Raw genomic sequence first — 25,444 nt, forward strand, 5'->3', positions numbered from 1 at the left:
TTGGGAGCAGAGGTGGGACTCGAACCCTAGCAGTCTGATATGGGAGGCAGGTATCCCAAGTGGCGGCATCTTAACCACCTTGCCAAACACCTGCTCCCTGCTGTCTTAACTGCTAGGCCAAAGGCCCATCCCCCAAGTTTTCTTTTTACATATTTTAATGGTTCTGAGGGATCTGTTCCTCTGAAAAGGAGATTCCAGGCTAGGGTTAACTCATGTTCAAAAGAAACACAGAACCTAGACACAGGCCAGGCTGGGACTGGAGGTAGAGTCCACTCTACAGCTGAGCAGCCGGCTACACGCAGCCGCATAGACACAGTGGGAGCCCCACCAGGACCAGGGGCTGGGGCTGTGTGTTCACTACAGACTCAACACCTGCCACCTGTAGTCGTTCTGTAACTAGGAAGGAATGGGAGGTAGGAACACATGCCTAGTTTCAAATGAGCAATGCCATGTTTCAATGGCAATCACTTCCAGTGGCCACTCATTTTGTCACTTTCTGTAATCTGCCATCACAAGACACAGCAAATAAAAAGGCAAACCAGAGCACGACCGCCATGAAATAGGGCTCTGAGAGCCAAAGCTGCTTTTCCCGGTTCCTGCGAGTGAGCCCTGTGTGCTTTCCACACGTGCACCTGATTTGCAGTGGCGCACAAGGAAAGTGCGCCCCCTTCAGGATGTCCCGTGCAGTTTCAGATCAACAGTTCAAACAACAGGTGTAAAGTCCGAATTGTTTATTGGAAAGGCAGAGGGACAGAAAGTGAGAGATCGTCCATCTGCTGGTTCACTTCCCCGAATGGCTGCAATGGCTGGGGCTGGGCCAGGCTGATACTTGGAGCCTGGATGTTCATCTGGGTTTTCCACACAGGTGGGAGGGGTGAAAGTACTTCGGCCATTTTCCACTGCTTTTCCAAATGGGTTAGCAGAAAGCTGGTTGGGAAGCAGAGCAGCCAGGACTCACACCAGCCTTCTGGTATGGGATGCCCACATCACAAATAGCAGCTTAACTTGGCCCCAAAGTAACAGGTTTAAACTCGACAATAACAAGTCTACATAGTCGAATCCTGGCATGTGGGTGAATGTATTTCATAAGCAGTCACACCAGGGAAGTGAGCATGGGTGAGAACTGATCTACATGTTGAAGGCTGCAGAAGAGAAAAGTGGCTTCACTTCATTTAGGCAACTTCTGTTTCCCTCCAAACACGGTGAATAGAAACAAAATGCCCTTATCCCTGGACCCCAAACTTCCAGATGTCCCTTCATCAAAGAACCAAATATGCAAAAGAAGAGGGGGTGCAAGACTTCCCTCCGCTGAGGTCTCCTGGTGCCGCTCCCGCACCCATTTCTCAGATTCCTCAGGATCCACCTTGGGGCTTGGAAGGCCATCAGCTCTTCCCGCATCTCCCAGGAAGACGCTGGGCTCTTCCGACAGACCCCAGCCCTTGGGAAGTCCCTTCCTGTGCCTAACTTAGATCTCTCCTGGCCATGCAGACGATTCCCTCTTGCCTGGGTATCGTAGGAGAACGAACAGCTGCTCACCGCCCTCCTTTTAATCATCCTTAATGGGCTTATAAACAGTTATTAAGGTCCCCTTCAGCCTTTGCACAGCCTCATTTTACTTGCATTGAAGCCGAGAGCTTCGGAGGAAGGCATTTGACTCGGGGCCCCACAGACTTGCAAAGTCTTAAATGGGTAATCAGCCACTTCACCCACTTTACACCACACGAATGAACAGCTCTGCCTGCTTCGGCAAAATTGAAGCCCATTCAAGGGAGCTCTGTAGCAGCCAGCCCTTATTAACAAATCACACCCAACCCGGGGTAGGCCAGGGCACTTCACAAATGCTTCTCTGTTTTTGAGAAGTTGCGCTGATGCACGGCCATACAGAAAACAGGCAGCTGCTCTCTCTGAAATTCTTCCTTTGCAGGATGGTTCCTGCCTGTCTCCCACAGGCCATTGTGGGCCTCAGGGTGAGGGTGGAGGTGGGGGTGGGGGTCCCTCCCATCTGATGCCCAGCTGGGAAAGCAAGTCCTGCTTTCATCGGCTCTCACCGGGTCCTTGCTTGGGATTATTGGACTGAGGCCAGAGCCGCTGGGGTGCAGGGCAGGGAGCTACAGCCAGGCTTGTTCACTCTCTTCAGGGCACACACTGGAAACTCCATTTCCTAGACAATCATTGCATCACTCACTCTCAGTTTGCTGCTCACAACAATGGATGAAAGTCTGAATTGTGTGCTTGGGTAGAGCTTCCCATGTGTCTCTCCTCAGAGCCATGCGATTCCTGCCATCTACAGGAAGTGGGGAGGAACAGGGCACGCAGATTGTACCACTGGAGTGTTCCAGCTCTGAGAAAAACAGAGGCCTCGCTTTGCGTTCTTTTAACCAGAATGGCTAAAATTACAAAGACTGACAATTCCAAGTGTTGGCAAGGATATTCAGCAGTTGGAACTATGGATCTTTGCTGCTGGAGTGGGCATTAGCACCACCACTCTGGGACTCTTTGGTAATATGCAGCAATTGCTCCGGCAATCGCAGGCCCTGGTACTCGCTCAGATGCCATGAGTGTTTACCTTCACTGTTCTGCCTCTTTCAGAAAGACGTGAGGTGATTCACAAAGGTGTGCTTGGTGCTGAACCCTAGAGTATGGTTCAGTGAAGGAAACTGGGTGATGCTAAAATGAAGGCAGAGAAAGAAGACGAAAGCAGACGTGGTGTGGTCTTCAGAAAGTCCTCTGCTCTTCCAGGGGCGAGCTGAACAGAGCTTCCCAGCAGGAAATGCAAAGAAGGAACGCAGCAACTGGGCGTCCAGAAGTTCACAGTCTCAGCGGATCAGACACCATCTCAGAAGGCAACTGTGTGATCCAACCTCTTTCAGTTTGCTTAAACATCATTACATACCCTATGGGGACTCCTGAGTCCACACTGTGCCAAGACCCCCACTGCCTCCTTAGAACTCAGGTCAAGGCAGCACCCTGCTGTCACTCAGCCCTCCCCTGGTGTTACCTGGACACCACTTAATTTCCTGGGTGGGGTCTGGGGGAAACCCTGCTCATGAGGGCTGGGTTCCTGTGCTTCGGTTTGCCAGCCCCGTTTTGGGAAGCCAGGCCAGCGTCCGCAGCAGGTGCGTTGTCACTCAGCCCATCTATTTCCTGCTCAGGGCCCCTCCGTGGCCCCAGCCCTTCCCCATCAACAACTCTGTGTGGGGCAGCTCCCCAGGGGCTGGGCTCTCTCCATCTTGGCATTTGGGTTAGCAGGTCTTTCCACTTTCTGGCTCCTGTTTTGGAGTTGAATTCATATATTTTCCCAGTCACTAGGGAGGAAAAAAATAGAACAATTGTATAAATCAAAGAATTCAAGTCATCCTCTTCCCCTCGCACCACCACCGCCACCCCTGCTCTGTCTGACTCCTAAGGAAAGGTAAAGCATGCTGGAATGTGGGACTCACTGGGGGCCGGCTCCGTGGCATAGCAGATTAAGCCGCTGCTTGCCATACCGACCACCCACATCACCAGGGCGTCAGTTCGAGTCCCAGCTGCTTCGCTTCTGACCTAGCTCCTTGCTAATACACCTGGGAAGGCAGAGAAAGATGGACCAAGTGTTTGGGCCCCTGCCACTCAGGTGGGAGACTCCGATGGCTGGTCCTGCGTGGCTCAGCCCCGGCCATTATGGCCATTTGGGGGCGTGAACCAGCCAATGCAAGATCTCTGTCTCTCTTTGTCACTCTGCTTTTCAAATAAATAAAATAAATCTTTATTAAATAAAAAAGCGCATCTCTGAGCAAGAAAGCAGGGTCTGAACGGTGGTCCCCAGCCTGCCCTTTCAACAAGCCACTCAGAACACATGATGGCACCTCCCATCACACCTCTCCAGGAGGCAAGGTCAGTGAGAATCCCAAGGCCATCCTACTTGGGAGAGGTGGAGGCCTTGGAAACCCAAAACACCATGCAGGTGTTGCATAAATTAGGTCCGAGCTGTACTGGGGTCAACCATTGCTCTCTAATTTATTTTGTTTGTTTGCAAAAAACCCTTGTGTCCCTGCTGTCAGAAGGAATTCACCAAGCAAGGAAGATTTTTATTTACAGGAGGTTGTGTAGAGATCCGTAGACACAGCCACACGAATCCGGCCCCACTGGAGATCCCGCAAGGCAGCCATTTTTGACTGTGACACAGCCAGCAGACGCTCACTGCCGCGTTGGTTCACATTAGGCCAAGTTGGCGCGTTCCTTCCTCTCTCAGGCACACAAAACCCCACAAAAGTCCTTTCCAAGCTCTTGCTGGGGAAGACGGGTGGAAGGCAAGCCCCTGCGCCTGCCATTTCCACCCAGCGAGAGAGGTCTCTGGGCTCAGGATCCCACCAGCACTTATGCTAATGCGGGCACATTATGGTAACAAGTACCTAATAATAGAGGGGAATCGGATTCCACAGCAGCAGCAGCCTCTTGCTGGAGAGGAGCCATCCCCTCGCAGGAGGACCTGCGCGCTTTGCTTTGCATCGGAAGGTGGCACGCAGCCAGCACACTTGCCTCCTGCATTTGGTTGCCTTCTTTTATTCACGTCTATAATTGAGCCTTTGTGAGTTGGAGTGGAAAGGAGCTCATTTCGAGGGCGTGATGAGAGCCCCAGCCGCCAGCTTGACCTTCTGTTTACCTTGCTCACCGAGAGGGGATTCTTGGCCCTAGGCTATGGAGAAAAGACCCCAAACCTGCCTTTCCCTCTCCCTTCACTGTGGATATAGGATGCTACCAGAAGCATTCTGGAAGGGGGGGGGGTACCAACGAGCAGAGGGAAAATGCGAATTCTTCATTCACCCCTTCTTCAAATTGCTTCATGCTGCAGGAGGGGCGGCCTGAGAAAGAGGAACCTTTAGGTTGGACCCCCAGTGAGGCCTCGCTCACCAATCTGTACAAGAGCGCCTGGGAGCCAGCTGTGCTCACGGTGTATTGTAGCCGAGGAAGGACTGCCGGCACCCTAGGCAAGGCAGCCAAAGGGATTGACAAACTGAGTTAAGAGCAGGAAATTGCATAAGGCCCCCTGGGGCTCTGCCGGCCTGGACTATGAAAAGCTTTCTTATGGCTGGCAATAGCACTTAATTACCTGGGTCTGTGGCCTCCCCATCAAAGACGGTGCTCATCTGGACAGTTTCCTAAGGAGAGGAAACAGACAGCCTCAGACACAGCCCGGCACTCCCCGCCTCTTCCCCAGCCGAGGCCCCTCCTCCTCCTCACAGCCCTAGGTGGGGGGTCCTTCCTCAAAGCCCCCTTGGCATTTGTTTATTCAACAGGGACTGTGCTGGATGCTAGGGGCAGAGCAGTGACCAAGGCAGGTGTGGTTAGGGCCTGGACAAAGCCAGCCACTGATGAACAGAGCCCGCGATACAGGCTGTGACAGCGGAGATGTGTTGGGCAATGTGGAGGCGGGAGCCCTTCAATCCACACTTGGGGATTTAGGAGATATCTAAGCTCATAGGAGGAAGACCGGAAACACCACGCAGCATAGGCTGAGACCTACGTCGCCTCCCTGGGGTCATTGCCAGGTAGACCCGTCAGGTGGGCACAAGTGAGCCGCAGGTGCTCCCATCTCTGGCCTGGTACTCCCACCCTCTGCCTCCCCTTGCCTGGGACCAATGCCATGTGTCATCTGGGCCATCCTTGAGCCCTGTACCAGGGACTCTACGCCTCTGTCCCCGATCTGACCTGTGCCCAATGCATTGGTCCCTGGATTCCCGGAAAGCGCCCCCTCCCTCACATAACGCTCTTCACTGGTGCCAAAGGCAGAGCCTGTGGCTACCAAGCGTAATGTGTGGTGTTCAGCAGGACTCTCAGCGCCACTCATCACCATGAACATGATCACCTATTCACTTCCCTGCAGCTCCCCAAGAAGAGAGGAAACAGGGAGTAGATGATCAACTCCTGAACAGCCCCACATTCCACGGTCATGGGGATTTAGTTATGTAATAGACGGATTTAATACAAGTATGCTTCCAAATATCCATGGAAAACAGAATTAAAAGATCAGTTTATTCTGGTACAAAAAACCTTGAAACTGCATGCCTGTGCAGGATCTTCTAAAAGTTTGTGGAAAATGCATATCATGAAAAAAACTATCAAGGGATTTCAACAAGTTTTTGAACCAAAATAAACTTGCCCCTTTTTAAAAACACTCTTTTTAAAAAGATATTTATGTATTTGAAAGGCAGAGTTACAGAGAGAGAGAGGGTGAGAGAGAGAGAGAGAGAGAGAGAGAGATTCCATCTGTTAGTTCATCCCCCCCCCCCCCCCCAAATGGTCCTAATGGCTGAGGCTGGCTCAGGTCGAAGCCAGGAGCCAGGAGCTTCCGCCAGGTCTCCCACATGGGCGCAGGGGCCCAAGGACTTCCACTGTAGGAGTTGGAGCCTTCTGTACTCTGGCTGCTTGCTTGCCTGCTATGCTCCCCTGGAATTTATGGCCCGATGCTTCCCGCCTGTGACTCCCCGTGCCATCCCCTTTGTGTGGCCTTCCCGCCACATAGCATATATAGCCTATACGTTTAAATGAACCAATGAACATGTTAGGTCCCAATACCTTGCCATATAGAGTAAGAAGGTAACCTAGGGAGGAGATGACCTGCACCCTTGCAAGTGTGAGGCTATAAAAACCTCTCTTATGCAAACGAAGGGGCCTTTGCCTGTGCTAAATGGCTGTGTGTGGGTAGGAGGTCCCAGCCGGCTGGTAACAAATAAACCTCTGCTTTTGCATCCAGGACTGTGCCTTGTGGGTTGATTGGGAAATTTGGACTCAACACCATCACTTTCCCAGGCCATTAGCAGGGAGCCAGAGTGGAGCATCCTGGGACTCTAACTGGCACCCATATGGTATCACAGGCATCACAGGCAGCAGCTTCACCTGCTATGCCACAACACCAGACCCTAAACTTGCCTTTTAATTCCATGAAATTTTCCAAGTGAGCTCTCACTATGTAGTGCAAAGGCCATCTCTGAGTGGCATTCCCAAGGGTGTTTGACTTAGAGGAAGAAAACTCCATAGACCAGAGATGTCCCTTTTGTCCTGTTTGGAGACTGGCCAGACTGTGTAAGTGTCCTCAGGAGATGGACCTAAAGCTGAAAATGCCAGGACACAGGGCAGGTGCTAGGCAATGTCTAAGACACTGCTGGGGACATACCTGAATCCCATATCGGAGCGCCTGGTTCAACTCCTGGCTCCATTCCTGACCCAGCTTCCTGCTAATGTGCACCCTGGGAGGCTCAAGTACTTGGGTCCCTGCTGCCCACATGCGATACCTGGATTGCATTCCAGGCTCCTGGCTTCACCCTGGCCCATCTCTGGCTGTTGTGGGCACTTGAGGAGTGAGCCAATGGAAGATTTCTCTATCTCTGTGTTTGTGTGTGTCTCTTTGCCTTTCAAATAAAATGAAAGTACAGAAAAATTTCTTCAAATTCCAGCACACCATGATGACCTCTGCCTTGTATGTATGGGTCTTGGATACTGCTGAGACTTATTACTGGGGGCGGGGAAGAACTGGGACAGTCCCCTTGAAGGCCCATCACCCGAGCCCACTCTCCAGCTATCCTGTATCTGTATTGTTTTCAAAATGTGTGAGGTAGAGCCGGCGCCGTGGCTCAATAGGCTAATCCTCCACCTTGCGGCGCCGGCACACCGGGTTCTAGTCCCGGTTGGGGCGCCGGATTCTGTCCCGGTTGCCCCTCTTCCAGGCCAGCTCTCTGCTATGGCCAGGGAGTGCAGTGGAGGATGGCCCAGGTGCTTGGGCCCTGCACCCCATGGGAGACCAGGAAAAAGCACCTGGCTCCTGGCTCCTGCCAGGATCAGCGCGGTGCGCCGGCTGCAGCGGCGGCCATTGGAGGGTGAACCAACGGCAAAAGGAAGACCTTTCTCTCTCTGTCTCTCTCTCTCACTGTCCACTCTGCCTGTCAAAAAAAAAAAAAAAAAAAAAAAAAGATTCAAAATGTGTGAGGTCGAGGGAGTCCCCAAAGCCATGTGGCTAAGCGGGCATAGCCAACCCCGGACCCATGCTGTGCTGCCTCTCTATCTGTTTTCTGCAGCGTTGTGGAAGAGCAAAGAAAAATTAAATCCCGTCGAAGGCTGACGTTCTGGTCTTTAAGCTCCACTCCCCCAACTCACTCTCCTGGAGAGCTGGTGTGGATAATAAACATCACTACTCAATATTTATGAAATCCAGTGCTTCTGCAAATAGATCAGCAGACATGTTCAGTGGAGGGAACAAATTCTATCAGGAGCTCGTCACACAGCAATCTGTTCCAGTGGCCAAACGCAAGTGCCTCCCAGAATGACAAAACACCCCAGCAGGCTGCGTGTGGCAGGGCCTGGCTGGGTGGGCAACGCGGGAGCCCCTGGCCGGCCATACTCACCACCACAACCTCTCTCTTGGGATTCTTCATTCCTGCAGGGAATTGGACAGGCAGAAGTTAAGCTTCCTGGGCACTAAATCGACCTTAAAATTCTACCCCTTTGAACTCAATCTTACAGACACGGCAAAGAATTTTGCTGTCTGCAGACATGTTTTTTGGCAGCTTTCTATCTTAGAAACACACACACACACACAATTAAACTTTTTTTTTTTTTACTTTTTTCCACCTGATTTTTATTACTGGGCCTAAGAATTAACTTTCAAATTTGGTCTCGGAAATAAAAAAAAATTGGGTTGATCATTTGTTTACCATGTGAGGAACTAAGCACTTTTTAAAGAGTAACTTGGATAGAAGACAGTTTGTGAAAACATTTATTAAAATCATCTCACTCAAAATGATCAATAACCATTATCATCAAATTTCTCTGCATGCATGCACATGCCTTGTGATTAAACTAAGGAGTTTAATTTTATTTTTATTATTTATTTGAAAGGCAGAGAGCCAGAGATCTCCTAGCCAGATGCTTACAACAGCGAGGCTTGGGCCAGGCTGATACTAGGAACCTAGAAATGTGGGTCTCCCATGTGGATGGCAATGACCCAAACACTTGAGCCACCATCTGCTGTCTCCCAGGGTGTGCATTAGCAGGAAGCTGGAATCAGGAGCTGAGCCAGGACTCCAACCGAGGCACACCAATGTGAGATTCAAGTGTCCCAAACAATGGCTTCACTGCTGTGCCAAACGCCTGCCCCCAAAGAATTATTAAAAAAAATACTTAAAATACTTTCTCAGACTTTGTTCTGTCTCTCCTCAGAGCCTGGAGCCACCATGAGGCATCAACTGGCTGGCCAGGGCAGGGTGGGACACTTCCTCAGGCCTGGGACTTGCACAAGGTCCCTAAAACCATGCAGCTGTTTCTGTTTATCTGATTGGCCCCTGCTCCCCTTTCAAACTAGCCTGACCTGGATAGCGTGTGCACTTGACCGCATGGATTACCACTGGGGAGTAAAGTAGCATGTTTTCTTGGCAAAGAAGCACGGGTGCAAGAGCCTTGGGTGTCATCAGGAGTGACCACTGCCCCCAACATGCAGCAGCAAGTATACGCTGTGGTGAACACATGGAGAATTCTTTATTCCTGTCCCACCCAGTGGGGAGCAGGCGGGACCCAGGGGAGAGATCCCAGTGGGTCAAAGGCATCACACTCCGTGCCCTTTCTCCAGCTACCTCTGACCTCTGCTGTGCTCCACTCACGGGCGGTGTGGCTGAGAGCCCTCAAATGCATGACTAAACCCTGATTTCTCTGTCAAGTTTGTGCCTTCAGATGCAGTGCAGCAGAGCACAGAAACAAACAAGCGGGGCTGGCGGCGTGGTGCAGCGGGTTAAGCCGCCACTTGCTAGGCCAACATCCCGAATCACCGTGCCACTTTGAGTCCCTGCTGTTCCGATTCCTGTCCAGCTTCCTGTCAATGCACGTGAGAAGGCAGCAGAAGATGACCTAAGTATTTGGGCCTCAGCACCCACGTGGGAGACCCGGATGGAGTTCTTGGCTCCTGACTTTGGCTTAGCCTAGATCTTACTATTGCAGCCGTTTGGGAAGTGAACCAGCAAATGAAAGCATGCTCTCTCCCTCCCTCCCTCTCTCTCTCTCTGTCCATCTCTGTAACTCTGCCTTTCAAATAAAATAATTTTTTTTAAAAAAAATAAGAAAAAAGAAAAATGCTGTACATACCTCCTTTCTTTGCCCTGTGTGGGGAAAGGATGGACATGAAATAACCTGAAAGCATTCTGACCTGGCACACACCCAACACCAGGTCCTTTGGCAGTGGTGATCCTCAGGACTCAGAGGCACCAGGGCTGGGGGCCAACTGGAAGGCTAGACTCCCACCCCGATTCCAAACGAGGCCCCCCATCACTATGGGTTTTAGATGAGGGAATTTGGGGAGTTTGAAAATTATCGCCTTACAGAAATCCAGGGAAGGTGTTGTTCCTGATTAGGACACCTAGTGAGGACACGCCCGCCCCAGGCAGCCTGCCCACAAGTCTTCCTGTCCCATGTTTCTGCCCAGTAGCCGGCTGAGCTGACGGCTCGCGCACAGCAAGGCTGGCAGTTAAACATTGGCTTCCTGTAGCATGAGGCGCTGCATCTGGACTCCGCCCTTTCCATGATGTCCTTGAACACCATGATTCCATGACCCTGGTTTCATTCTTTGCATTTGCCAAATGTTGGCTGTCACATGGTTCCAGGTCATTCTAGAGTCCAGATCTGAGTCTGAATCATTAGCTGATTTTTTTTTCAGCCAATCATGCTGGAAACAATTAATACTTAGATTGTAGGTTGAAACAGACAAGTTCAAGGTGCATATTTGACATTGGGACCATAAATTGCAAGTGGGCTGCCATGTTTACTGGACTACTCCTTACGGTACTTTACCCAAATCCCATTACAGGACCCTACCATCTGACAAGCTTAACTATCACTCTTTTGGAGTCAGTTTTTTTTTCCCCCACAAATCCATTTGTGGGTAGAGTCCAGGTAAGAATGCCCTTTTTAATTACAGCAGATGGTCAAAGATTTCTTACCTTGAAGTCAAGGGTTGCTAAGAGCAACAAACTTCCCCAATAACAATGTCAAAATTCAATGCGCATCTTTATGCTAATGCCTTATACTTTTATATAATCTTGCATCCACAGATTTGCGAATTAATTGACAGTAGTGAATCTCGAAATGCCTTCAGAAGGCACATGCTTCTTAACGGCCCTCCTTTGTGCCATTGAGGAATTCTAAGACAGAACTTCCAATACCCCAAGGTACTTGGGCATGGCGTTAAACTTGGCATCTAGAATTCTAAACTCACTGGGAATGTGCTGTGAAGAACAATGCAACAAGATTTTTAAAAATACGCCTATAGCATACGAAACATTTGCTCTATGTCTGGAATACCGCTAAGTGCTTATTTGAATGTGTGCATCTAATTGTTGAGTTCTACAAATAAGGAAACTGAAGCTCAGCGGGTTTGAGCCAAGATCTGAAGCGAGGCCCTGTCTAAATCTAAAGCCCAGGCCCAGAGCCAGCTTTGCAAGAGCTGTCGAGAATCCAGAACCCGGCTGAGGCTGGTAACAACGCCCTGCTCTCTTCCATCCCCTCTCCTACCCCGCATCAGCCGGGAGAAGACATTCTTCGGATCGTCACAAGGAGAGACGTCTTACTGAGCAGGTGAGAATGGCAAGGAGAGAAAACAGGCCTGTGCTCATGGCCCCGAGCAGGAAGCCCACAAAGATCGCTGAGTCTCACAAAGCCCCCGTGAGCCACTGCTTTTTAGTGCCTGCTTTCATCCCATCTCAGACTTCCAGTGTTCTACACATAAGGACCCAGCACAGCCTCTCGCTGCTGGCTTCCTGGCATTTCTGCTGCTTTTATCTAGGGCAAGGTCATCACAAGGTTGATGGTCCACCTTCACTGAGAGTCCATCAAGGGAAGGATTCCCTGGGCCCACAGGTGACAAAGAGGGTCCACCAGGAGCGGGGAGCCGGGGTTCCTTGCCCTCAGCTCCAGGCACCTCACTCTGTGGGGAAACCCTAAGTCTCCATTCCCCCGTCTCCTGACAGTGTATCGGCAGCACTGTCCTAAGGAAGTGGAGGAAAGGGCCCAGTGCACTGGCAACTTACAGAAGCTTCTTGTCCACCCTGGTCTTCCAGAAGCAGTGTCTGAGGATGGCTTTGGCCAACAGGACGACCAGGGACACCAGCAGGCCCAGAAGCAAGATGGAGCCCAGCGTGATGACAAAAGGCACATACCATGCAGAGGAAGAGTAAATGTTCTTCTTCAGGATCTGGTAGGTGACCCTGGGCTTGAACAACAGACAGACAGCGGGGAGGGTGAGAGGAGGGTGGTAGCATCTTGGCCATCCAGTACCTCCTGAATGTTGAGTGTCTATCCCAGCACTTTGCAGTCAACTCTTAGTCTTGCTCTACATGCTATACATCTGTGTGGTCACAGCTCTTGCGGTGCAACCCATTGCCTTCTTGATAGGATTTTTCAGATACCCTTTAAGTCAAAATCCAGAACATTCAGGGAACTGAGAAACAACGCCAAGCCTAATTTCTACCTTTCTGCCCCTTCCCCAAAACTAAAAAGCCCATTGGCATTTTTTTTCTGCCCTATCCTCGCATCACCCAGGGGCTAATATAGCCGTTGGCTGTCACTGAAAAGGCAGCAGCCATGGAGGTTGTTGCTTTAACACCTTGTAGGCCTCGCAGTGCTGGCTTGATGCAAGCCGCCACGGCCAGATGAGTGGGCTGATACCGCAGTGAAACCTCAAATTCCGCATCTGTTCCCTAGCGCGCGAGACAGATAACAAAGAAGTTATGGAGATTTCAAAATCAGATTTGGCACAATCAGGTCACACTATAAGCCCAAGAAAGGTGGCAGGTTCCTTACCCAGCTCCTGCTACTGACAGCCTCCATGGCGTCAGATGCACCTGTTCACTGGGATCCTTCGGACTCCAGTGCAGACAGCACAGTCTCAGGGAAGACCCTGAGAAGCCAGACTGGCCAGGGACCCCCCTAGGTAGTTTGCTCAGATTCTGATGAGTTTTCCTCTGGCTACAAATCTAGGCTTGCTCACCAGGGGGTGCGGCTCTTGCTAGGAGCAGGTGGAGGAGGGAAAGGGGCAGGAACAACAGCGCCAATGACCTATTCCTGTGGTCAGAGTCCAAAGCTCCCTCCAGGTCCATTCTGTTATGGCACCATCTGCAGTTACTTTTCTTAATGTGTGTACTTGTTTGTACTCCGTCTCCCTCTCTAGGCCAGCAGCTCTCAGACTTAATTTGTGCATCACAGGCCCACTGGAAGGCTTGTTCAAAGCACGGAGGGCTGGGCCCTACCCCTTAGAGTTTCTGATCCAGTCGGTTGGGAGGGAGGGTGGGGGTTCCAGGTACCCTATCCTGCCTTGGGGGTCATGATGACGACCACCATTGGGTGACATCGGACGTTAATCATCTGGGGAGGGCCTAAGAATTTGTGTTGCTGACAAGTTTGCAGGTGGTGCTGATGCTGTTAGGCCGGGAGCCCCAGCTGGAGAATCACTGACCTAGAATGTTAACTCCGAGAGAGCAGGGCTCCATCTTGGCTTGCTCACTGGTTGACTGGCACATTATAGTCAGTAAGCCAGTATCTGTGCACCGAGTGAATTTTTCTGGAGTGGCAGGTGGGAAGTAGATAGCATACTGATGCAAAGGACCCTTGGAAAGAAGCGGAGAGGCGCATGTGGCAACTGGCTACCTGCTTTCATGGACAGTGACATGCAGGGCTCTGGGGAGCAAGCAGGAAGGGGGCCGGGCAGGGTGAAACTGGATATACGCATGTGAGAACCAGCTCCTGCACCCCATGCACCATGCAGGGTGTGGCTGATCCATCCCGGGTCCCTGCACAAACACTCACTCCATTAGAACAAAGAAGGGATGGTTCTACAGGTGCAAGGTGTCACCCCAATCTTTCGCTACTACTCTGCGTCTTGTCCAGTGCAGCCTCAACACCTCAGCTCTCCTCAGGCCATCCACCTACCTCCTGAATCAAAGGGCTCCCTTGCTGTCCGTCATAAGGGAAGGTAATTCCGGGTGGGGGGGGGTGTCCTTACCCAGGGAGTTGTGGTGACCATCGTGGTTGGCTGGGGGATGACTTTAATACTCAGGGTCACTGTCCCTGTTTCAATAAGAGCCCCGGCCCTCTTCCTGCCCGACAGCAAGTTGTCATCCGTTATGTAGACGAGGAGTCGGTAGTCCCTGGTCTTGTCAAGCCCACCAGCATAGTCAAAGCGGGATGCCAGCAGCAGACGTGTGACGTTGGATCCGGCATCGGGAGAGAAGGTGAAATGACCGTTGATGTTGCCTAGGTGGGATTTGATGCAAGGGTGTTGGAAGGCCACGAGAAAGCAAAATGTAGAAGACAAGTGATCTTTTTCTCAAATGTCCTCGCCTGTTTGAGGCACCAGGGCTGAGCCATTGGAGCCCTCAGCTGCCCCGGAGATTTCTTTTCTTTTCTTTTCTTTTCTTTTCTTTTCTTTTCTTTTCTTTTCTTTTCTTTTCTTTTCTTTTTCTTTTCTTTTCTTTTCTTTTTTTTTGACAGACAGAGTTAAACAGTGAGAAAGAGAGACAGAGAGAAAGATCTTCCTTTTCCGTTGGTTCACCCCCCAAAATGGACACTATGGCCAGTGCTGCGCCAATCTGAAGCCAGGAGCCAGGTGCTTCCTCCTGGTCTCCCATGGGGTGCAGGGTCCAAGCACTTGGGCCATCCTCCACTGCCTTCCCGGGCCACAGCAGAGAGCTGGACTGGAAGAGGAGCAACCAGGACAGAACCAACCGGGACTAGAACCCGGGGTGCCGGCGCCGCAGGTGGAGGATTAGTCAAGTGAGCCACAGCGCTGGCCAGCCCCGGAGATTTCATTAACACAGAGAAACTCTTGCTCACAATCAGTGTGGCTGCAAACACAGATGAGTGGAAAATGCACCCTAGACAGCAGGACATGCATCCTAGACGCCCTCGTGCTGGGGATCAGGCAGAGGTTTCTGCATCCCGGGTGCAGCCCCGGCTAGCTTATCACTGATTTGGCACCAACACATGTGACTCACACGGAGACATGAGTGGGCACCAGGAGGAGAGGGCAGGCCACTTCCCTGGTCAGAAGTCAAGCTCCCCCATGACTCCCATAGAACCTGGTCTTACTGCTGACACTGACCCTGGTGCCCCCCAAAGGGAGGGGCCTCCCAGCTTCGCAAGGACTGCAGCCCCAGGTCCTCGTGCACCCACGCCATGAATCCCTGAGCGCGCGTGCGTGCACACACACACACACACACACAGCTCTGCTGGAGCTCCCGGCTCGCAGCTCAGGGAGCCTGGGGCTGAAACGCTGCCTCATGCTCATTCCTCTGGTGCCTCCAGACTCATTACCGACTGCAAACCAGGAAATGGAGCAGGAGATGATGCAAGTTTTACCCCCTCTGCAGCCCAGGGCTCCACGAAGGCCTTGGTGTTCCTGGTAGGGATCATTTCCATCTGCAGCAACTGCAGTCTCTAGGCGGGGCCTGCCCCTGGGCTTTGTGACACAGCCTGTTCCGTTCAAGTTCCTGCTCTGCCAAGGGCTCAGCAGGAGGCCGCGATGGATTTTCACTCTTTCACGCGGAATTGCTCTGCTTGTTTGGGTTTAAATCTCAGGCCCCCAGCACTTCATTAGAGGAGCTATTTTGGTCTAATTTCCATTGAGGGGTGTTCTTTTTTTTTTTTCTTCCCTCCCCACCATGGCATATTTTTAAAGAGAGAAAATGAATGGAGCAGAAGAGAATTCCTGGGGACATGTTTCAAAATGCATTTAATCTATTTAATCTATTCTTATCCAGAGAGAGGCCTGGGGTTCCCTGCCCCCAGTACAAGCTTTCAGGAAGAGAGGCAGTTGAGGGAGCTGGATGGAACTTATTTTTTTTTTTTTAATTACACTCGTGTAGCAATTTAAGGCTGATATCACGGTCTGGGAGTTTGGGAGGGGGTGTGCAGCATCAGTGGGATTTCCCCTTTCCCGAGGCCTCTGAGCGGCCAGGTGTGGGGTCTGGGAGGGTCAGGTGAGAAGGGGAAGTCACGAGCAGCCCCGGGAAGCAGAGGGACAACAGAGGATTTGGAGCAGGACAGACCTGAATGCCAGTCCTGGCTCCACCCCTCTCCAGCTAAATGGCCTTAGGTCAATCATCTAACCTCTCTAAGCCTTTGTTTTCTTGTCTGTAAAATGGGAATAGTTGTGTATCAGGAACCATTAGAGCCTCATCTCTCTCTCCCCTAGCCCCACTGCTCACATCATGCCCAGCTCTGTGTGCGACCGCAGACCCCACCACCTCATTCTCCCAGGACCCCTGTGGAGTCTTCAGGAGCAGGGCCCAGAGAGGTAGACCCCTAGCACTGTACCTGGACCAATGGAGTAACGGAAAGACCTGGGGCTGGAATCAAGGTCAGTGCACGTCAGCTTGAAATTCTGAATATTTGTGCCAACTTGCAGATCCTCTGGGATAGCCAGGACGTAGGAGTTTGGGATACAAACTGGCTTTTCATCATTTTCATCAAGGATGTTCACAGTCACCTAGGGCAGCAAGAAGGAGACCATTCTTGATTATGGGAAACTTGCTGAGGACTTACTATGTACCAGGCCCTGGTCCCGGGGTCAGCCCACTTAACCTCACATGAGATAGACAACACGATTATTCCCATTTTACAAACAAGAAAACAAAGGCTCAGAAAGGTTAGATGATTAGAGAGGGGTGAAGCCAGAATTTGAATTCAGGTTTGTCATGCTCCAAATCCTATGCTGTTAGCCTTATTTATTTATTTATTTATTTATTTGAAAGTTAGAGTGACAGAGAGAGAGCAAGAGGAAAAGAGAAAGATCTTCTGTTTGCTGGTTTCTTCCCCATTTGGCTGCAATAGCTGGGGCTGGGCCAGATGAAAGCCAGGAAGCTAATCCTCCGCCTTGCGGCGCCGGCACACCGGGTTCTAGTCCCGGTTGGGGTGCCAGATTCTGTTCCGGTTGCCCCTCTTCTAGGCCAGCTCTCCGCTGTGGCCAGGGAGTGCAGTGGAGGATGGCCCAAGTGCTTGGGCCCTGCACCCCATGGGAGACAAGGAAAAGCACCTGACTCCTGGCTTTGGATCAGTGCGATGCGCCGGCCGCAGTGTGCCGGCCGTGGCGGCTGCAGCGGCCATTGGAGGGTGAACCAACGGCAAAAGGAAGACCTTTCTCTCTGTCTCTCTCTTTCACTGTCCACTCTGCCTGTCAAAAATTTAAAAAAAAAAAAAAAAAAAGCCAGGAAGAAAGTGCATCCGGGTCTCCCACATGAGTGGCAGAGACCCAAGTACTTGGGCCATCTTCCATTACCTCTCCGGGTGCATTAGCAGGGAGCTGGATCGGAAGCAGAGTAGTCAAAACTCAAACCCACAATCTCATATGGGATGCTGGCATTGCCAGCAGCAGCTTAAGCTTAGCAGCTGTGCCACAATGCTGGCTGCTATGCCGTCACGTGTGTGTGTGTTACACATATGTTACATATGCTGTTACATGTGTGCATGTATTGTGTGGATACATTCCCATGTCTCCCCACCCGCATGCCCTGGGTACATGGGCTCCCATGAAGACAATAACCAGTGGTTTTCCAGTACTAGTTCTGGATACACAGTGACCCCCAGTGCTTTGTGCTTGGTGCCCCTCATGAATTGGAGGGTCAGTCCCTACCTTTGGCATATCCAGCAACAATTCTCAAGCCTGGCTCGGCTTCCTTGGTCCCACTTCAGACACCTGAGTTGGTATCCCTGAAGGGTGGGGCCCAGGCATCTCTTTTATGGTCCCCAGCTGATTCTAACAAGCAGCTGGGCTGGGAGCACGGGGCTCGAGTGAGTGGGCCAGGGCAAGACAAGATCTCATCTGCAACCTGGGTTATTCTCACGGCGCTAAGCTGGGAGTGAACCTGCCACAAGTGGAGGCCAGCCCGTTCTCTTTCATCACTGCCTTTTATGCCTGGTGAATTGGAACGGAGGCTGGGAAGCCTGCCAAGGCAGAACCAAAGACTGTCAGCCCTGAAAGGGACGTATGTGATCACTTAGTTCATCACCCTTTTTAACAGCTCACGCACTTTGAGTCATATTCATTCTACCTTTGAAATTTGGGGATTTCCGCTATTTCTGAGTCCAGGAATAAATTGAAATGTTCACTGGAGTTGCTCCCAAAGTGGAGTCCATTCATTTTTCTCAAAAAAAAAAAAAAAAAAAAAAAAATCATGGCCTAGCAAACCCTGCAGTTATCTGCAGCGTTCCCTAGCTAGCAATGGCGAGACTCACACATCTTTCAAAACACCATCCCTGTAATTCAAAGCAAGTTATCAGAGGCCCTGGACTATTTGCACATTGGGTTATCAGGGTGCCTCACCATTGAAGAGGTAGAGAAATAGGGACACAGAGATAAGCACTCCCTGGACCCCCTCAGAAAATTGGGATCAAGGTTGAGAAATTGAACTTGGTCTCCTGACTCTGAAGCAGTCATTGTCTGGATCACACTGGGCTGCCTGCCGTTAGCCAAGAGTCTATTCTGCCTGCATGTTTTTTCACTTTAATAGGAAAGTCCAAAAAAAAATAGTTGAGTCTTTGTGGCTATCATGTAAGTCCCAGATAATCCTAACCACTGACAACACGGACCTATTAGACCCTTGCTATTCAAAGTGTGGCCATGCAATGGGGCTGGCGTTGTGGTGCAGTGGGTTAAGCCACTTCTCAGAATCCCACATCCCACACTGGAGTGCTGGTTTGAATCCCAGCTACTCTGCTTCTGATCCAGCTCCCTGCTGATGTACCTGAGAAAGCAGTGGATGATGGCCCAAGGGCTTGGGCCCCCACCACCCACATGGGAGAACAGGATGATGTTCCTAGCTCCTGGCTTTGGCTGGCCCAGTCCTGGCTATTGTGGCCATCTGGGGAGTGAACTTCCAGATGGAAGATCTCTCTTTCTCTCTCCCTCTATCGGTCTGCCTTTCACATAAATAAATTTTTAAAAATTTTAAAAAATATTTGCTTATGTGAAAGGCAGAGTGACAGTGAGAGAATAAGAAAGAGAGAGAGAGAGAGAGAGAGAGAGAGAGAGAATGAATCTCTCATCTACTGATTGACTCCCCAAATGGCCCCAATGACCAGGGCTGTGTCAGGCCAAAGCTAGGAGCCAAGGGACTTGGACCATCCTCCACTTCTTTCCCAGGTGCATTAGCAGGGAGCAGGATCAGAAGTGGAACAGCCAGGATTGGAACCAGCACCATATGGAATACCGGCACTGCAGTCTGTGGCCTAACCAGCTATGCCACAGCACCGGCCCCTAAATCTTTTTTTTTTAAAGGGTAACTATGGAGGCAAGCTCTGTAGTGCACTCAACTAAGCCCCGCTTGGGATACTTGCATCCCATATACCAGTGCCTGGGTCTGAGTCCTAACTCTACTGCCAAGCCAGCATTCCTGCTAATGTGCACCCCCAGGAGGTAGCAGATGATAACTCAGCTATCCGGGTCCATGCTATCCAGAGGGGATACCTGGATGGAGGTCCTGGTTCCTGACCTTGACCTGGCCCAGCCCTAACTGTTGTGGCCATTTGGGGAGTGAACCAGTAGATGGAACACCTCTCTCTCTCTCTCTCTCTCTCTCCCCTCCCCTTCAAATAAGTAAAAGTAAATGAATAAACTTCAAGTGCACCTGCAGCCAAGCACATGGGCACCACTTGGAAGCAGGTTAGAAGCACGGGATGGCCGGCCCCAGCCCTACTGACCCAGCATCTGTACTTCCCACGGTCTCAGCCTCTGAGGGAGTTGTGAGATCTTCCCACCTGGTGTGTGTGTGTGTGTGTGTGTGTGTGTGTGTGTGTTGGGGGCATGGGAGCTCAGAATATGCAGAAGTTGCTCTTGGGAAGGAAATGCATACCTACAAAACCACAGCCAACTTCCGGGCCTGTGCATCTCACCACAAGCCCATGGCAAAAGCAAAGCGGGATTCAGAGGGCCACGGCACGAACTCTGCCCCACAAAGCAGCTGTTTGTGGGCTCAGCAGATGTCCCGATTGCTGGTCACCTGTCTCAGTGCTTCTCCCAGTCACCTACTCATTCCCCACCATATCTCTAGGATGTGCCTGTGTAGAGTCCCCACAGCCATGGGAACACCTCGAGGGGACGAGAGACCCTGAACCAATCAGTTAATCAGACAGTGGCACTCACGGTGACCAGGCTTGTGTCCTCGCTGTTGGTGGCCTGGATTCTGAGGGTGTAGACTGGGACTGTTTCATGGTCTGCTTTAGTCACCAGCTGGAGTTCTCCTGTCTTGGGATTGATCCAAAATACATTCGGGTACTGGAGGCCAGCCCCTCCGCTGGAGATGGAGTACATGATGCTGCTCTTCGGGAAGTCTGGATCAGCCGCGTGCACCTGTCCAACCCGGGTCATAGCTGCCGGAATGAGTACCGGAGTGAGGCTGCTGTGTGGGGCTGAGTAGATGGCCCCACGGCCATGGAAGAAGGGTTTTTGGAGGCCTCCTTGCTATTCAAACTCTGTGTATTTTATGCCTGAATTCTAGTAAATTGAAATAATGCCAGCAAGCACCCCCCAGCAACCGGCTCTATCATCCATGCATGCAGCAGCATCATGAGCTGTAGAAGACAATTTGTGGCTTTATATGCACTCCAAGGACCCCCATTAGTTGGTATCATAAACACCATGCAAAGAACGCCCAATCCTTATACACACCTTTCTGCAGCACCGTTGTCTAAAAGTCTCTTGTATGCTTTGAATTTTCTATAATGAGCATGAATTGCTCTTATGAACCAGATGAAAAAAATTTCAGGAAATTTAGCAATTGATGGTTACAGAGTGTAGATTTTAAATACCATTCCATTTTGCCTATATCACAAATACTGTTGGTGGGACTGTTGGAGCTCTGGTTTGGCTTGTTTTCTGGAAGTTCTTTCTCATTAATTGCTCTCCTCAAGGGCAGAAGCACTTGCTCCTGTTCAGGTCTAGGCCCCAGCACTAAGTACATGACCCTGTAGTAAGACCTGTGAATTCCTAAATAGCTCATTCTTGTTGAACGTGTTATTTACTGGGGAAACCATCAGAGCTGAAAACAATTTTCTTTGGACCTTCTTTTTTTAAAAGAGATTTAAAAAAAAAAAAAAAAGATTTATTTACCCGAAAGGCAGAGTTCCAGATGGGGGGATGATGAGAGAGAGAGAGAAAGAAAAGGAATGAAGAGACGGATCTTCCGTCCTCTGGTTCAGTTTGCAAATGGCCACAATGGCCGGGACTGGATCAGGCCACAGCCAAGAACCTGGAACTCCATTCCGTTCTCCCATGTGGGTGACCGGAGCCCAACACTGGCGTCATCTACTGCTGCTTTCCCTGGCACAGCACAGTCCCTGGGCCTTGTTTTTGTGTTTAGCTTTTTTTGTTTTTGTTTTTGTTTTTTATTTAACAGGTAGAGGTAGACAGTGAGAGAGAGAGACAGAGAGAAAGGTCTTCCTTCTGTTGGTTCACCCCCCAAATGGCCGATCCGAAGCCAAGAGCCAGGTGCTTCCTCCTGGTCTCCCACACGGGTGCAGGAGCCCAAGCACGTGGGCCATCCTCCACTGTCTTCCCAGGCCACAGCAGAGAGCTGGACTGGAAGAGGAGCAGCTGGGACTAGAACCCGGTGCCCATATGGGATGCTGGTGCCGCAGGCGGAGGGTAACCAAGTGAGCCATGGCACCCGCCTGTGTTTAGTTTCAAAGTGTAATGTCAGGAAGAGGACACCATTTTAAAGAAAGAGAATAGGGACCGGTGTTGTGTAGTGGGTAAAGCCACTGCCTGGGACGCGAGCATCCTGGTGCCAGTTCATATCCCAGCTGCTCCACTTCCGATCAGCTCCCTGCTAATGCACCTGGGAAAGCAGTAAAGATGGCCTGAGTGCTTGGGCCCCTGCACTCACTTGGGAGACCTGGAGGAACCTCCTAGCTCCTGGCTTCAGCCTGGCCCAGCCCTGGGTGTTGTAGCCATTTGAGGAGTGAACTAGCAGATGGAAGATCTCCTCTCTCTCTCTCTCTCTCTCTCTCTCTCTTTCTCCTTCTGTCTCTGTAATTCTGCCTTTTAAATAAGTAAATCTTAAAAAAGAATAAAATGGAGAGTCATTGATTTGGTTTGGGGCTGTTTTTTTTTTTTTCTCTCCCATGGAAGATGCATCCATGATCCTCAAATGAAAAGCCATGCAAGAGTTTTGTCGACCAGACTGTCTTAGGGAGAGACCAGTCTCACCTCATAAGAGGGAGAGATGGGAGCAAATGAAGCCGGAGCGCTGAGGGCGCTAAGACCACGCAAGGGGCAGGAAATTCGAAGAGCAGATGGAGACAATGTCTTCATTTTGTTTTTCAGTGAAGAAGATATTTAGAAACAGGAAACCTCCTCTCCATGTTTAAATTCCAGTTTTCTGAGTGAGCGGGATAAAAATCTTGGTGGAGACCAAGAGGAAACACATGCTACAGAAATGGGGGATTAGCTGGACTGGAAGAGAACCAATGGAAAGGAAGGCCTTTCTCTCTGTCTCTTTCTCTCTCACTGTCTAACTCTGCCTGTCCAAAAAAAAAAAAAAAAAAGGAAAGAAAAGAAAAGAAATGGGGGATTAGCAGAGTAGGGTGAGCTGACAAAGGCAGCAGTCAGGGGGTTCAAACGCAGTTTTATCAACAGCTTCCAAAATCCAAGTTCAGCTTGCAGGGTTTCTCAGCAGCAAGGAGGATTAAAAAAAAAAAAAAGGCACCAAGCACACATGTCTTCCATGAACTGCAGAGCCGGCCGCCCGCCCCCGGAGCGCATGCGCTGTCTTGTCTCCCAGTTACCTGGTCTGTTTTCTGACACATTAAATATGTAGAATGGCTTATCAAACACCAGAGGAAACTCATTTTCTGGCCTTGTTACGATGTAAAGGTAGATGTCATCTAAAAACAGAAAAAGGAAAAAATTTTAAATCACACTCCTTATTCATTTCCTCAACATTTTTAAAATATTTATTTATTTATTTATTTGAAAGGCAGAGTGGTAGAGAGAAAGAGATCTTCCATCTGCTGCTTCACTCCCCTAAATGGCTGTAATGGCCAGAGGTGGTCCAAGTTTGAAGCCAGAAACCGGAAACTCCATCCGGGTCTCCGCATGGGTGACAGGAGCCAAAGCACTTGGGCAGCCTTCTGCTGCTTTCCTAGGTTAGCAGGGAGCTGGGTTGGAAGTTGAGGATCTGGAACTCGAACCGGTGCTCAGGTACGAGATGCTGGCATCGCAAGCCGTGGTTTAGCCCACTGGGCTACAGTGAGGGCCCCTCTTTAAGGTTTTAAAACAGCCGCAGCTCAATAGGCTAATCCTCTGCCTTGCGGCGCCGGCACACCAGGTTCTAGTCCCGGTCGGGGCGCCGGATTCTGTCCTGGTTGTCCCTCTTCCAGGCCAGCTCTCTGCTGTGGCCCAGGAGTGCAGTGGAGGATGGCCCAAGTGCTTGGGCCCTGCACCCCATGGGAGACCAGGAGAAGCACCTGGCTCCTGCCTTCGGATCAGCGCGGTGCGCCGGCCGCAGCGGCCATTGGAGGGTGAACCAACGGCAAAGGAAGACCTTTCTCTCTGTCTCTCTCTCTCACTGTCCACTCTGCCTGTCAAAATAAATAAATAAATAAAACAGTTTCTGCGTGCGGGCTTCATTACAGGGGCTCCTCTGATAAACACACGTGCAGGTCACTACGGCAGAACCTAGAGGCTGGCAAACCCAGCAAGGGCAGAGTTAGACAAACTGGATGGGTAAAATGGGGAGGGGCCTGGATGGGGGGCGGTTCGAGGCATATGCAAAGATGCCAAGGTGTAAGCCTGCATAAATCGTTCAGGAAAGCTGCAAGTTCTTTGGCCTCATTGGGAAGGAGGAGGCGGTGCCTTGGAAGGGAGTAAGTGAGCTCAAGCTAGACTGTTAAGCACAGGCCAGAGCATCAAATCCCCGTATGCTAAGCCAAAGAGTTTGAACTTGAATTGACAGCCACAGGACGCACTCAAGGGTGTTAGCCAAGGAAGTTATATGAAGGTGTTAGTCACTGGCAAAAATGTGGGCGATGCATTTATGTAGAGGTACAAAACTGAAAGAGAGACCTTTAAAAGACTTAATTGTCATTCAGCCAAGGAAGTGGAGGGCCCTGGGATGGAGGCTTGGCATAGTGGTTGAGCTACGCATTCTGTCTCATAGTGCTTGGGTTCAACTTCCAGCACCACTCCTGCTGCCAGTTTCCTGCTAGTGCACTACCCCGGGAGGCAGCAGGTGATGGCTCAAGTACTTGGACTCCTGCCGCCTATGTGGGAAACTGGGATTGAGTTTCTGGCTTTTGGCTCAGTCTGGCCCAGCCCCAGCTGTGGTGGGTATTTGGGTTGTGAACCAATAGATGGAAGATCTCTTACTCTGTCTCCCTGAATTTTCAGTAAAAATAAATTAATTAAAAAAATTTTTTAAACAGAGGTCCCATACCGAGAGCCTTACTAGAGGGAAGAGGAGCTACAGCACAACACCTTGGGGTGCCTGGCACAGCTTAGTCATTGCTACCGAGGAAAGGTGCCCAATGAAAGACATCAAAGTGATGCTTGTGGGGCAGGTTTTAAGATGCCCGTGTCCCCTGTCAGAGCGTCTGGGTTCCACACCCAGCTCTGGCTTCCTGCTAGTTGCAGACCTGGGAGGCAGAGGTGAGGGCCCAAGTAGCTGAGTCCCTGCTCCCCACATAGAAGACCTGGATAGCTTTGGCCCAGCCCAGCCTTGCCACTGTAGGCATCTGGGGAGTGACCAGCAGACGGAAGCACTCTCTCTTCTCTCTCTCTCTTCTCTCTCTCTCTCTACTTCTCCAATTACAACATAAATATAGAAAGTAAATAAAAGCTGCTACTTGCTTTTATAGTAAGGAGGGGCGATGTCCTGCACCTGGATCATCACTGTGTATTCATTGCCGGCTGCCAGATTACTTGGATTTTCATAATCTAGATCACCAGTCAACTAGATCAAAACAGAGATCTTGGATTACACAGAATCCACAATGCTATTTATTGCGTTGGCAGACATTTACCTTTGCTGCTTGTGGTTATGTAAATTGGCACAATCCTCTGGAAAGCATTTCAGCCCCGTATAGGAGGAGCTTTAAAAAGCCAGGATCGTACCTCTGCACGCTTGCCAGAGAACTTAACTCAAATGAACTCACCAGGAGAGAGAACCTATGAACAGAGATGCTCACCAAGCACTATCGCCCAGCAGCACAGGGTCACGACTCCAGAGCCGTTGAAGAAAAACCCAATGGATCCTGCATGCTATTTAAAATACTGGAGCAGAGCCCGTGTTGTGGTGCAGTGGGTCAAGCCACCGCTTGCAAGGCCAGGAACCCATCCTGGAGCACCAGTTCGAGTCCCAGCTGCTCCGCTTTTCCAGGCTAATTCACCTGAAGTCAGCGGAAGACGGCCCAAGTACCTGGTTCCCTGCCTCCCACGTGA

At 50.7% G+C, this 25,444-nt stretch overlaps 1 protein-coding gene across 7 annotated transcripts in view; it reads right to left on the minus strand.

The window, feature by feature from the left end:
• Window positions 1-716: 716 nt before the first annotated feature.
• The window catches only part of CDHR3 (cadherin related family member 3), a 156,147-nt gene continuing 131,419 nt past the window's right edge, over window positions 717-25,444 (minus strand). For 6 of the 7 annotated variants that reach the window (XM_089328468.1, XM_089328466.1, XM_089328469.1 and 3 more), the window contains 9 exons: window positions 24,854-24,956; window positions 22,792-22,890; window positions 20,150-20,376; window positions 16,327-16,498; window positions 14,015-14,265; window positions 13,469-13,619; window positions 12,045-12,226; window positions 5,090-5,138; window positions 717-3,305 (listed from right to left, as the gene is read on the minus strand). In XM_089328468.1, coding sequence (XP_089184594.1) covers window positions 3,010-3,305; window positions 5,090-5,138; window positions 12,045-12,226; window positions 13,469-13,619; window positions 14,015-14,265; window positions 16,327-16,498; window positions 20,150-20,376; window positions 22,792-22,890; window positions 24,854-24,956 — 1,530 coding nt within the window. In that variant the 3' untranslated portion in view covers window positions 717-3,009. Of the gene's footprint in view, window positions 3,306-5,089; window positions 5,139-8,378; window positions 8,411-10,107; window positions 10,122-12,044; window positions 12,227-13,468; window positions 13,620-14,014; window positions 14,266-16,326; window positions 16,499-20,149; window positions 20,377-22,791; window positions 22,891-24,853; window positions 24,957-25,444 lie in introns of all 7 variants that reach the window. The other variant, XM_089328467.1, reaches the window with a different exon arrangement.

This window comes from Oryctolagus cuniculus, chromosome 3, assembly GCF_051225735.1.
Source record: "Oryctolagus cuniculus isolate XC-2025 breed Fujian yellow rabbit chromosome 3, ASM5122573v1, whole genome shotgun sequence".
Lineage (NCBI taxonomy): Eukaryota > Metazoa > Chordata > Mammalia > Lagomorpha > Leporidae > Oryctolagus > Oryctolagus cuniculus.